The sequence below is a fragment of the Dreissena polymorpha genome, chromosome 7 (assembly GCF_020536995.1).
Source record: "Dreissena polymorpha isolate Duluth1 chromosome 7, UMN_Dpol_1.0, whole genome shotgun sequence".
NCBI classification, from domain to species: domain Eukaryota; kingdom Metazoa; phylum Mollusca; class Bivalvia; order Myida; family Dreissenidae; genus Dreissena; species Dreissena polymorpha.
The window spans coordinates 57724263-57739102 of NC_068361.1; the positions used below are offsets into that span (position 1 = coordinate 57724263).

A 14840-nucleotide genomic window follows, 5' to 3' on the forward strand; every position below is an offset into this window, starting at 1 on the left:
CGTGCTTCCTCGATTTATCGCAGTTTTACTGTACAATAATTGATTTGATTCTAGTGTCTGACAGTGATAATATTATACAGTCTGGCGTGATAGATACATTTATTATATACCTGTTTAATGCTTTTAACAAAATACAGGTTGTATCAATCGTTGAAATAAAAATTTCCGTATTACGCTACTCGCTGTTTCCAATTCCGTATTACCATACTAGCCGGACTACTTCGACCTATTTAATGACGTCACTTTCCGCGCACCGAAAATATAAATATTTTATATTACGAAATGTACTACGTAGTACATCGTGTTACGTCATTTCTGTGACGAAACACAATAGTTTCATCTAAACTCTCTGCAATATAAGGACCTGTCGGATGTGGTGTTTTTTAACAGTAAACTATTTGTTAAAAACATAGAACGAATTCAAAACGTATTTTGGAGTGTGTGTTTATTATGCTTAATTGTTGATTTCGATAGGAATACAATAAAATAGTGTGGTTTAAACTAAGTTTCGATAAAGACATGGAAGAATAGGAGTGGAAGTGCATATCGTTTCAACGTTTTTGTTTAAAACATCGGATTAAAGTTGTCAACTTAATTGTTATAAACATTGGATTAACGATGGCATTAAGGTAAGCGTGTCGGAAACCTGTGTTTTCCCGGTTCGAATGTTTGCACGTTAATTTACATAAACTGTATTCACACGCGTCTTAAAAGCTATGGCGTACCGTTTTAGTCATTGTTTTGTCAGTTTTGTTAACGTAAACAATACAAGTGTTTACTGTTTTCGTTAGTTGTTGTATATTATAAAAGGAATATTACGCTAGTCAATTGTTCCAAGAGTTTGTATCACTCTCGTGGCCTGTGCTATTTCGCATCACAATCGAGGCTCCGCCTTTCGTGTGATACGTCATTACACAAGCCACTTGAGTGATACAAACTCTTGGAACAATTGACTAGCATAATATTCCGTATGTGTAAGTGATCATTAAGTGACATATTGTTCTAAGAAAGTTAGTAAAACTTTTATAGGTTTACATAATACTGTCAAAATGCGTTGTTTAAAAGAATATAATAAAGACGATTTTGAGTATACTTTGTTAAATGCAGATTGGAGCTCGGTGATGTTATGTGATAACGTTTCAAATGCTTGGGTGTCATTTAAATCTATATTTATGTCAGCTATTGATAACATTGCTCCTGTCAAACAGGTTAGAGTTAAGCAACGTACTGAGCCATGGATGACACAAGAAATCTTCCAGAGTATTAATGAACGTTATAAATCTTATCATGTATATAAGACAGACAGGTCTATTGCAACCTGAGAGAATTTTAGAAATTTGAGAAATAAAACTCAGTATATGATACACAACGCAAATAATAACTGATTCTAAGTCTCTCTGGAGTGCACTGAAGAATCTTGGTATGCCTTCCAAAAAGACTAAATCATCCTCTTGTTCTGACATAGGCTTGAAATCGGATGATAGTTATGAACTATGTTTTGATAAGGAAAAAGGTATCAGAGAATGTTATTATTTTTATACAACAGTTGCATCTAAACTGGTTGACAGGTTTTCAAAAGCTATTTATAGGTATGGAATAAATTTTGTGTTTAGTTTTTACTCACAGAAAGGTATAAGTCACAATAATTTCTCTTTTTTAGTTATGTCAGATAATTAAATTTTGAAATATTGAAATAATTTGAGTATTAATAAATCTACTGGGTTGGACGGTTTTCCCTGTAACTATTATAAACTGTCCACTTACTCATATCATTAATTTGTCCTTAATCAAAGGGGTATTTCCAGCAAGAGTTATCCCCATTTTTAGAAAAATGATAAATGTGATGTTGGCATATATCGCCCTGTGTCCATACTCAGTATCATATCTAAGGTTTTCGAAAGGGTTGTATATGACCAAATTTAATCCTATGTCAATGAAAAAGAAATATTATACAGCTATGAAGGTTGTTCTCCTGCTCTGGATTAATCATTTGAGTCAATAAATTCCATAACTCAGAGCAATATTTGCTTACTCGGATATTTCGACTATATCACATAGTCTTCATCAGCGATGTGCTGGTCAGTTGAGCGAGTCACGTGACGTATATATTGGTTGGATAAGCTCCAGGTTTAAATTGGTCAGATTTGTACTCAATCTAGAACCCAGGTCTCATATCAGCAACCAACAATTTGTTTCTTTAAACTGGTTATCGGTTTCCAAAAGAGTGGAACAAATTAAACAATATCATGTATTCAAAGAAAAGCATGGCCTATCTCCAAGCTACATAAGTGAAAACTTTGTATCTCAGGATTCTGTTCATTCTTATAGAACTAGGTCTAGTGAACATGGGTCATTTGTGCCTCAAAAGGTTAAATGTTTTCGGATAAAGTCATTTGCTTACCTATGGTGTAAGTTATGGAACATGTTGCCTCCACATGTAAGGAGTATTCCCACTTTCAATAGTTTTAAAGGAGCAGTAAAGAACCACTTTTTAGAATTGTGATTGTTGTCCTATTTATTTTATTTGTTTTTAACTCCAACTAGTCCCAAAAGTAATGTGATATTATTTTATTTTCAAAATTTTGCTCAGAGGGGGTAATCACGTGATTATAAAGATGGCGACGTCCATGCCGAGGCCGGTATTTATCGTCGTTTTATACCCTTTAATAACTTGTTTTATTTTTTTAAATTCCACCCACTTTCCAGACACATTAGCAAGAAAGTTACTGGCGTTTATTTCATAGTAATATTCGCTCTATATCTCGACTTTACTCTTTGCGAAATTTCTTAACGGGATGACCTAATTAGGGCTCCACTAAGAAAATTTGCGGGGAGTAAAGTCGAGATACAAAGCGAATTTAAATACGAAATAAACGCTAATCACTTTTTTACTGATATGGCTGGAAAGTGAGTGACGTTTAAAAATTAAACAAGAGTAAGAAAGGGTATAAAACGGCGAAAAATAACTGTTTCGGCGTGGACGTCGCCATCTTGACTATCACATGATTACCCCCTCTGGTGCTTTTAGCCTGAGATAACTCTATAGATCAATTACTATAAGGTCTTCCTTTTTATCTTGTTACATTTTCATAATCAATTGAACAACAGCATAATTTAGTAATATTTTAAACTATATTTTGTTCTTTTATATTGTAATTATCATTTAATTTTTTTTCATGGTCCATACCTCTCTATGTCAGACCATCATAAGAAATGACCACAATGGAAACAAGAAATTATCATCTCTTTATTGTGTCATCTTTGATAGTGATGCTTACTGACATGGTTCATCACACGACATTTCATTAATAACATATTTTTAATGTTGTTAAATTTTAATGTATGTATGTGTTGTTGTATTATGTTATGTTGCTCATTATCGAAATAAATCTATCTCTCTATCTATCTAACTACACACAGCACATCTATTCAGCTGGTTATTACCCAGTGACCTACGAACGCAAATTATTAATGCGAAAAGGGTATGCTCGGAGATCAGTAATGATCAAAATGTCCGATCGATTGGCGTGAGTAAATGATTAACAAAATTCCGAAGGTTTGTTTCACAACGGACAAATCGAATAACACACACCACAACATTAAACCACGATTCAACGGATGAAAGAACAAAAGAGTCATAGAGCAGAGGAGAGACGATATGAACGAGAAGACATCACATAGAGAACCAGCAACCGGAATGCTTCTGCTGTTATAAGGCATTATAAGGCATTATTTCCCTTAGAATCTAGACAATTCCCATGAGACAGCATATATATTTATCAGCAGTTCTGATGGCAATTTAAACGATACAGTACCGACACTTGTGGCAAACGGCTAGTCACAGTATAGACAATGTATGAAAGCTACAACATAAACATGATAACTAGTTAACTGAGACTAGCGGCGCTGGAATATATTTTTTTAAATGGTATGTTTCGCAGATTTCTGCCAAATAAAAGTCTATTTTTAACAATACACCATTGTGCTTTTTTCGTTTGGCACATTTTAGAAATCTTCAAAAAGTTACGTTTTTTGCATAATTTGTCACAGTGTCATCAACACATAGCAACTTGTGTATACCAGTCAAAAACATATGGTACATTCTAATAAAGAATGCCATTTCATGTAATCAATGTCTATGGAAATCGTTGTTATTTTATATTAAATACATAATAGATATAGATTGTACATGTATAAACATTACAACTGAATTATAAAATATCAAATTGTGTGATCTTAAAGAATTAAATCAGTTTGCGGCAAACAAACTAAACAAATCAGCACTCATTTTATCAGATTTGTTTTGCGGCGTTCACCATATAAACTTGCGAGATATAAGTGCTAAAGTCTCAGTTACAACTCAAAACAGTTTAAATCCAATTGTAAAATCAGACGAAAATCGGTTTGAATTTTCCAGCGAGTAAAATACTAAACTATCATAAGTATAATGGACATTACAATCAACGATACCATATAAACACATTTTCTTGTAATATTATTCATAAAGTGCAATTTACCCTATGTGTGTACACTTACTTCAGTACACAAATTAAAAACATCCATTTTAAAATGATACTTCTTTTTCCGCTTTTTTTAACTCAAGTTTGATTTTGGTATTATGTTTTACAAAACATTAATATAACAAATATACAATATAACAGTTTAAATTTTAGGCAACAGTAAAGTTGCATTGATGAATCTTAATTTGTCCAAAAAAGTTTGCATTTGGTATTGTAATGTAAGCACTGATAGTATTTACCAAAGTGTGTGACAACACTCGATTCTGATAACGCAATTTGTCCTACATGTCCTTTTGAATTAATGATATGCCTTTTCGTAATGCCATGTAAATATATACATTTCAAATACGTGATATTTTTCAGAATTATAGTGCTTTAGTATTCATCAAGTGAATAGGCAATCTTAAATTTCAACATGTCTAGGCAGTATTAAATGTCACTGTATTTAATGTCGCTAACAATTAAACAAGGCTGCAGAAGGCTATGGTCCATTGACGGGTGTGGCTGGTGGCTGCCATACATCTGCCTATTATGTGATAAGGCTATCATGGGATTTTCTAGTGCTTATATACTTCGAAACATTCTCATCGTGTGTATCAAGGCGTGAATAACCAATTACGCCAAGAGCACATACATTGACGTAACTTATTTAACTCTCAAAGCAATTAAAACTCACGACACGTTGCCGCTTCTACATGAGTTTCATATAAAAAGTGAGTTTTGAAAATTAAAATACATGCAGTGTCAACATCGAAAAACAATAAAGCGTTAGCGTAATGTGTTAAGCGGGCAATGGCGTATTTTGGATGTCCATATTTGAATTGCTCGGTCCTTTAAGAAAGTGATGACCGTTTCAAATACTTATGACTATGGTCTACATGTATAATATTATCCTTAAGATATGGATGTATTTACTATTTATTAGGTTTACTTGTGCATAAATTGTATAATGACATTTCAACATAATTAAACTGGTTGTAATTTAAAATGTTGGTAGTTTCATTTCGCAAAATATTACATAATGTTAATGTAATAAAATGCCGACGAAACTGATGCGCTGTTATTTGCATTCATCTTTAGTTATCGAAAGGTCAATCACAATTGTTCAATTCTGCATAATATTGAATTATCAATGCAATTAATTTCCGCACTGTAAATGCAGTAGATAACAACATACAAACGCCACAGTAACCAACATTTAAAGCCGATGTGACCACTGTGGATTTGTTGGAATATTCAATGGAATAATGTTGCCCTTCTATATTTGGACATATGTTATGGTTTGTGGTGCGCATACAGGTAACAATAAAATATTGTTCTTGGTTAGACTTTTGTGTTTATGTTGGTTTGTATTGTGCTGTATTGTGCTGTTTTGTACTGTTTTGGCAATCAGTCACTTGCCTTAAATAAAGGACCAACTAATTGTTTTTAATGAAAATTTATACTGCTCCAGCAGCTGGAGTTTCACTTCTTTATATTGTAAAAGCACAACGTAACATTGGAGATAACATGCTAAGCGCATTCACATTTTATACGAATTATAAATACACTTGGAGACTTTTCTAACGCAACACTTTTCAAACATGTACATCTCTCTTATGATTAAATTATGACTTTAATTCTCAATTGCGATCATTTGGGTACATTCTGAGCAAGTTCACATAACATCATTCGTCCGTTTAGACTAGGTGCTTTAGCACGTGGGTATGTATAGTTTCGTCTTTTTGCACTTGAAAATGGTGAAACGAATATTATTATAAATTTATTTCAATTTCATCATTTAAGGTGGGTTCTTACACCATGAAAACTTACAATTAATAAAACATATGCATGGCTATTTTGAATATTCAGGAGCGCAACCGCGCATTTTGGCAAATTGGCAGCGACCCATCCCACTTGATAAAATGTCCGATCATCATGGCTGAATGATTGGATCGTTTGCTTGCACCAACTGTAGTCAATAGATCACATTTAAAATTTTGAATAACAAAGATATTTAAGTTTTAAAAGTGTTGCGTTATTAAAGTCTCCAATACACTTGCAAGTAACTTGCATAATGCTTAAATGTGCGGTTTCGCTCTTAAATATTCATATGAGACATACATTTTTAAGACTAGTTTAATGTTATCATGATGTATGAACCCACCTAAAATGATAAAATATAAGTAAAGTTAGAATCATATTGTTTTTTACCATGTTCACGTGAAGCATATGTAACCATAGATATCCCACTTGCTTAAGCGTCCGATCGTCAAGGATGAATGATTTCACCGTGAGCTTGCTCAGAAATTAATCAAATGATCACATGTAAAAAATTTAATCGAAATCTTAACTGATGACTTAAATGTTCAAGTTTGAAACGTATTGCTTTAGAAAGTCTCCAAGTGTATGGTTAAAAAGTATTTTCCAAAATACATTTACTTCAGCGTCAAGAGAACTCACGCCCTTTATATCCCCTGGAGGCAAGATCCTAGTTACTGAGGGAGACAACGTGACATTTGCTTGTATGTATTATGGAACTGTCGCGGACATGAACGTGTCTTGTACATGGAGCACAACATATCCAGGAAATGACAAAATAATACCGCAGTTATACATGCTGTACGCCTCTAATTCGGGGTGTAACAAGATGTTTGGAAATGAAAGCATATACAGGTTCGAATGCGGAAGCGGTGTATTTAAATTGACCATCTTGAATATAAAGTCCAGTGATTGGAACAGCACCAAGTGGATTTGTGAGCTTAAAATATTTGACAAATGGAAAGGCAGCGAATCGGTTACCTTGTTAGTAACTGGTAGGTATCACCAGCATAAATAGAATGAATAAATTGATTACGACAATTCTAACCTTTTAAAAAAGACTAAATGGAATATCACCAGAAATGTGTATGCATTTGCCTTTAAGACTTCGAATTATATATATAATATATATTTCATTAATGCTTCATGTTTAATTTGTTTTTGCGAAATCGCACGACGTGATTTTAGTCCATCGCCTTGATTTATGACAGACACGGCGGCCTTTGTTGTTAATGCTCCTATAATTATATGATTCATTTTTTTCTATTGGCTATTTCAGTACTGTTTTCTTGTTTCACATGGAACATACTGTCATTTCATGAAACCCTATGTGTTTCTTTGTGTTTTGTTTAGCTACTGTCTGGTAAACGAATGAGTCAATTGTATGCAGTGATTTTTTTCAAATATTTTCCTGTTTGATCGAACAAATTGTGAAATAGGAAATTACGTTATATCATTTATTCTGTGATAAAGTTTCATGTCTGCACTTAATTCATACAAAAACATAGTATAATCTCAAAAAATAGCAAGATAATTGAAATTAATTCTAAAAGTAAAACAATCTTACGCTGGATATAATAGTAATAACCACGTTCAATTGCTATGAAAACAAAAATAAGCGATTTATCTCTTCTTAACTCGCGTTGCGGCGTTGCGCGCATTCGCAACCAATGTCGATCGCGGTATTTACGTCCGAAAACAGCGTTTACAAGCATTTTTTTCCTATTATATGTGTGCTATTAAGCCACTGTCGAAGTCATTGACGATAATAAACATATTTTTGTGGTGTTCGTTCTTAACTCAGAAAAACATCAAAACACACTTTACATATGCAGTTTGCGACTTGTCTATCAATTACCAGCAACACAAATGCCAAACTTTCCCGTTTTTTGAGGTATCAAAACACATGCGCAAATATCGGATCAATAGATAAGTAAAACAACTGGTCCGAGTCTTTCTCGAATCCAATTATAAATGCGTTACTTTTGAAGAAGAGTTTGAATACCATACATATGCGCTTTGTAATTGCTCTAAGCATGAAGCAATCGCAAAGCATTTTACACAGCTAGGCTTGTAACCTACAAGTAACTTGCTTTATATTTAATTTAAAATCAATGTTATCAATATTAAATAAATACATATTAATATTTCTAGCAACATGTATTTATAAGCAAACATCTAGGTATAAACAATAATAATATGAAACTCTTTCAAAATGCACCAAGATTTTTATTGCAATTAATATACGTTAGTGTATTCATTTACTCCAAAGTCAACTTAAAAGTCTGAACAATTTATATATGCTAATTATATTATCAACTTGTATTGTTGAAACTTGTCAAATTTATCAATTATAAATGTGAATTTGTTGGACGTTTGAATGACGATAATTGATAAATATGATTATTTTGTATCATTATTTCTTATTACTAACAAAATACTTACAAGCTATGCATTTGGCAAACATTATAGAAACATATACACATATGCGACCAGAACGCTCGTATTTCGAGGTCTCACAATTCATGAATTTTTCTCGGCGTCTGTTTAATTTTGTGTTCAGTTATTTAATAATAATTATACCTGAATAACACCTTTAATATCGCTGGTAGCCTCGAAAATCTTAGTTGAAAAGTATCAGTTTTACAGGCAATATCATGAATTAAGTTCACTTGTCAAGATAATAAATTAAAAGAAAAGATCATCTACTTAGATTAGTTGAGCACATTAATACAGATACTAAAATTATGTCAGATTTTATAAAGAAACATATGTAATAATAATGTTAAACTTGTATGATTCTTTAAGAGATTATATGTTTCATCGCCTTGTATTTTGTTGTAAGATTTCATTTTGTTCATATTTCTTATTGTTGAAGAGAAAGCCAACGCCACAACCTCCACTATTGACAGCTTAGAGGTGACTAAAGCCAACACTACTTTCATAGAAACATCCCACTCATTTGACGTTTCTAACCAAACTACACGTATGTAGTTTGATTGACACTAAATCTGAAATTTTGAAAGTGTGGTTTAAATACATATAGAATAATGCGTTTTATTGTTAAATGTTATATAGCGCCTATTTTTAAGATAATAATGTTGTGCTTTTCCCACATGTTATGGCAATAAATTAATTTAAAATGCATGTAAGTAGTACGTTGAAAAATAAATAAAAATAAATTGTAATTATGTGTTTTTATGTGTTGTCACCTTTTCCAATGACAAGTAGAACACATTTATGATTTTATTTATTAAAAAACAGGGCCTGAAGCGGAGAAGTATGCTTGGAGAGAATATATTTTGTTAAGCATAGCTGCTGGATGTGTAGGTGTTGGAATTGCAATTGGTGTGGTTGCCACGTTGCTTTGTAATCAGAGGAAACATGGTAAGCCAACATATACGTAGTTCAGTCTTTTGCTTCTGTTGCAACATTAATTATTTATAGGGATACGTAATTTTTATAAAACAGAACTTCAGTTATTATTACAAAAGATACATATGTCTCCATTAATAATAAAAAAGAACAGTTTTTGTTATAATAAAGACACGTTCTGAGTTTATATAGTTACTGTTTTAGCACGAACGGTATTTTCTAAGTTTACATAAATATTTTTAATTGCATTAACAATGTTTCATAAAGTAGAAAATGACAACGTTTAAAAAATGATAAGTAAGAATTTATTTTGTATTGAATATAAATAAGTGAAACTCCAGCTGCGCGAGCAGTATTGCTTTATCATGTGTGGTAGCTATGTTGTGGTAATTAAATTAAATTTCCCTGACAAATTGTTAAAATGAATTATGTTTAAAGTGTTGTTTAAGGTATTTCATTTGCCCAAGTTAAGTCGTAAAATATTAACAGTGCGCTAAAAACAGATTTGTTTTTAAGATTTAATTATTTCACTATTGCAGTATTTATTTTTTACTTTTAAGGCAAACGACAACCCTCCAGTGAACGTGTCAACACCGAAAACTGCATGCTTCAAGATTTGACGGGTATGCTTAGCAACGGCTTGTATTATTTTGAGTATAATTGCCATTGAAGAGGGGCTTAGTTCCACGAATGGGTTATTATATTTCTTAAATAATTCTTCTTCTATAAAAGAGTTCAAAGTATAAGGTATAAAACGTGTGGAAAAATAGCGAAAAGCATACGAGAAAATATATTTACAGTCGACTTTACTTCATTAAACCGTTCATGTATAAACTAAAGATAAATATTAAATGCCTTAAAAGTGTTTTGGAAATGCTAATGAAACTAAATAATCAAGTAGCACTTGAATGCAACAGACTGTTAATAAAAACGTTAAAGAGTAAAAAAAAATAACGGGTGTTTCATTTAAATAATAGAACATGTATTGACTAGTTTGATGGGACTTTCTGCATTTAGTAATCTCTCTTTATATTTATAGTACACATTCTTAGTACATTTATAACAGTAAAGCTTGATTAAGACATATCTATATGAATATATTTTTCCTTAATAAATATTCGTGAATGCGCCTCCATTTTATCAATCTGTTCCGCGATAATCCTGATATACGCACATACGTACATAATTATGCAAAAGCTTATCAACGTATTTCTGTAGGTGCATATGGCAATCAACGTAACACATAATACTTAACGTCATAGAGTATATTCTATACCATTAGAAACAATCCAAGTTAAATTGTACATGTAGTTTTAAACATTATCTTTACAGCCATTAAAAAAATTGAAACAAAACGGTAGCAGTCGATACACGTCATCACCAAGTAGTGCATACATGTTACAATATGTTTCAGATTCCCGGGTTTAAAAATGTGATATTTAGATGTAACAAATATTTAATATTCGTGTAACACTGAACAATTGCAGGTACAGCTCAACGGATGCAAGCAAACAGGTAGGAATGACGATATTTTTAAATGATTTTATTTTGTATTTAATAAGATCCAGTTGAACTAAATAATCCTTATAACACAAATAAAGCTTGTTCAATTGTTCATATTGCGATAAATTTCAGTGTTTACAGATCATCAACATCGGCGAGATATGAACAACTTGTTCATAGAAACGAGGTTCTTTACGAAACGATTCAAGATATCTGAAACTCCTGGAAATAGTTTAGGCAGCCAATGTGACATAGAATTTAGCTGATTATTTGTTTGTTTTTTTAAATGAACTTCACAAGTCTCTTGACTTTCATTGCTGACAGTTGTAAAACAATAAAGTGATGTTCTCAAATCATGTGTTAAACGAATATTTGAAAATGGTAAACATACGTACTCAGGGTCAAGAAGGCAGAAATGCTGTGTATCAAAAAAGCAAACTCAAGAACGGCCCGGTACAGAAAAGCCCGGTTCAGGAAGGTCCGGTTTATTTCTAATATGAAAAACATATTAATTATATAAACAATATTCACATCAATTATTCAATCAATGCAATAAAAATAGACGTCATTTTGTTACTATTTATAGTAACGATATGTGATATTAATATTTATTTGTAATTCTCTTTTCCCGAATAAAATAACGTTAGGTAATCATAACGTAGTATTGTATCTGTTTTATATTCTGTACATCAATTGTATTTATGTGTGTCTGTCACCATCATAGCATATATTACTATCCCAAGAACGGTCTTAAATCAATAATGTATACAGTAGTAACAATGTCATAAGTGTTTTGGGAAATAAAATATATTCAAAGGAAATCTATGAATACAGGCTGATTTACCTACTTTTGTAGAGAAATTGAATTACTTTTTTAACATGATGACCTGCCTGTATTACAGATGTAATGTTAATGTTATGAAATTGTTGATATTGACCATTTCTAGATTTGGAGTTTCACGTTGATTATATTAACCACAAAGAATGTTCGGTGTAAATGCGTAACATATTACGTTTCCGTGTTGCTTCGCATTGAAAGAAAAATTCTATCTCTGAAGAATCATATGTATGACTCAATTCAGTATTCATATGTCCTTATAAATTTCCCTTACGGATCACATATAATGATTCATGTATGGGTTTTCTCTATAAATGATCAGACAATTATGTTCATTGTTCGTATGCGGTTTCTTTGCATTTGTTTTTTTATGTTAACGTATTGTTTGTATGAAGTCTTTGAATGAGCATCATGCATTGTTCTGTCTTTTTAAGGACACGAACTCGTTTTGACCGGCAATTATAAAAGCAAAACAACGTGACAATGATTTCTAATGATGCAGCTGAGTGGTATTGAAACAATCTTCTGTGTAATTCACGTCGTGCAATAAAAATAGTGAGCCATAAAATTCAATCAAAAACTAAATATAAATCAAACTGTACTTACTTCTTAATTAATTCTCCTATAAGCTCTTACTCCTATTAATCTTCTGTGTAATCCACGTCATGCAATAAAAATAGTGAGCCATATAATTCAATCAAAAACTAAATATAAATCAAACTGTACTTACTTCTTACTTTATTCTCATATCAGCTCTTACTCCTATAAATAAAACTTACACTGAATGCTGTTTTGCCCTTTAGACATGAACGCAGGTTAATAAATTAGGCATACTGCAACTGTATATATATATATTTACATATATATATGTAAACATTAAATATGCGATCCGATGTCAAGTATTCGCATTAATATATTCGCACGTGCAGCACGATTCAACCACACTCGTGATACGGACGCATCCGAAATCCGATTAAGCAACTTATGAATCCCCAATAGAGATACGCTTAAAAGTATAAGTTGCACATACGGGGATACATAAATGGCCAGGAAAACTGTCGAAATGGAGCTTAAAGAAGTGAGTCGTTTGGAATTTTTTACATATATGCTCTACTTGGAGAGCTTTTTTCCCAATAGCTCAATTCTATTAGACCGCACACACACTATTTATGGTAGTTTGTACTTAATATAGATTATATTGAATCCGTCCCGAAATCGCTTTCCTAGTTCTGACCTAGATAGACAATGTGGGTAGCATTGCACATTTTCATCAAAATTTTTACTCGTAACCGTCGGACATCGATTCCATTTTGTCATCGTTTACCATTTAAATACATTTAATAATAAGTCTGTGGTCGAATAACCTTGAGCGTTTTGGGAGAAAAGGTCTCCAAGTAGAGCATATATGTCAACAATTAAAACAGCTCACCTCTTTAGGCTCCATTTTGACAGTTTTCATGTCAATTAATGTATTACCGAAAGAAAAACTTATGATGTTAAGCGTATCCCGATTGGAGATTCATTTGCTGGTTTACCGGGCGTGGCATCTAAGGAACACCTCCTGAAAGTGAAAGTTTATATATTAGCCGTTATTTGAGAAATTCAATTTTAAAATTGTTGCAATACAAGTCCTAGTGAGTTGTTTGCATAACATTGAATGCACATTATGACTTTAATTATAAACATACGCTATCGAGTATATTTTGATGGTATGTTTTAAATATGTGATGATTGATAAACAACATGCTTAGTGCTATGAACAGCTATCCAATTTTAATTATTATTAAAAATTATTATTTTCAATTATTATTTGTAACAAACGTCTGATAAAATGGCTGAAAAAGTTATAACTGGTACATGTACTTAAATACCCAAGGCCTTAATCTTCCTTGTGATGTTCCTTGGTCGGACGTTCATGCATATTGTGTGATCGATGTAAACGACAAATTTATAAACACAAGACATTAACATTATTCATCAATTAACCACCAACTTAGTCTTTCAACACGGAGTAAACACTTATAATTAGAATTGTAATCACAGTTATTGCTTTTTCACGATCAAGTTTAAAACATGACAGTAAATCACACCATATCAGATAAGTCTGCACGGGTTACTAATCAATCGCAAATATTTGACATTCAATTTTTTCTTCCTGTTGCGAAGTTGCGCGTCAAGTACAGTCAGCCTTCGAAAAATCGAACAAATAAATAAAACACTATACGTTCAGGCCCTCACGCTCTAAATGTTATCGGTACGTTATATTCATAAATATACAAACATATTATCAGTACATTAAGTGCTAAAGTAAAAATCTCACATTATTATAACCGAATGTAATCTAGATGTAATCGAGTGTGAACGGGAATTTGTGCATGCTAAGTATCAAATTTGACCTTGTAAATGTAATTTTAGCCCCACGCCTGTTAAGTAAAAAAGTAATTAAAATGTATTCGAAAAATATGTAAACAGATTGAATTACGTTAAACTATAACTTTGTGCATCGAATCGTTACAAGTAAAACGAGTTAACGCTTTTAAAGTTGCGCATTGTCAAAAACAAATATCGTTTGAATAATGCTGGTTTACAGGTAAAGATATATTTGCTTTCAATAAACATCGATACCTTGGCATACTTAACTACATAGTTTTAAGTATTGCGATAGGGTGTACATTTGAGGTCGCATAACATGCGACATTTGCTTGCCAGTTGCATGCATTAAAAATTACTTGACTATTATGATCCTCATAAAGAACACTTGGACAAAGGGAATTAATACTGTGTTTATTTCATAAACACACATG

The 14840-nt window shown here is 32.1% G+C and overlaps 1 protein-coding gene across 2 annotated transcripts; it reads left to right on the top strand.

Annotated features, from left to right (window-relative positions):
* On the top strand, positions 1–12194 carry LOC127837482 (uncharacterized). Of its 2 annotated transcripts, none has more exons than XM_052364613.1 (7): positions 1–629; positions 6947–7315; positions 9199–9306; positions 9585–9707; positions 10256–10318; positions 11183–11210; positions 11340–12194. In XM_052364613.1, exons 2-7 carry the CDS (start codon positions 7027–7029, stop codon positions 11413–11415), a joined length of 687 nt encoding a protein of 228 aa, XP_052220573.1. In that variant the 5' UTR covers positions 1–629; positions 6947–7026; the 3' UTR covers positions 11416–12194. The 2 variants fall into 2 exon arrangements, with proteins under 2 accessions (XP_052220573.1, XP_052220572.1); XM_052364612.1 differs by lacking the exon at positions 1–629 and adding an exon at positions 5681–5819.
* Positions 12195–14840: the final 2646 nt, after the last annotated feature.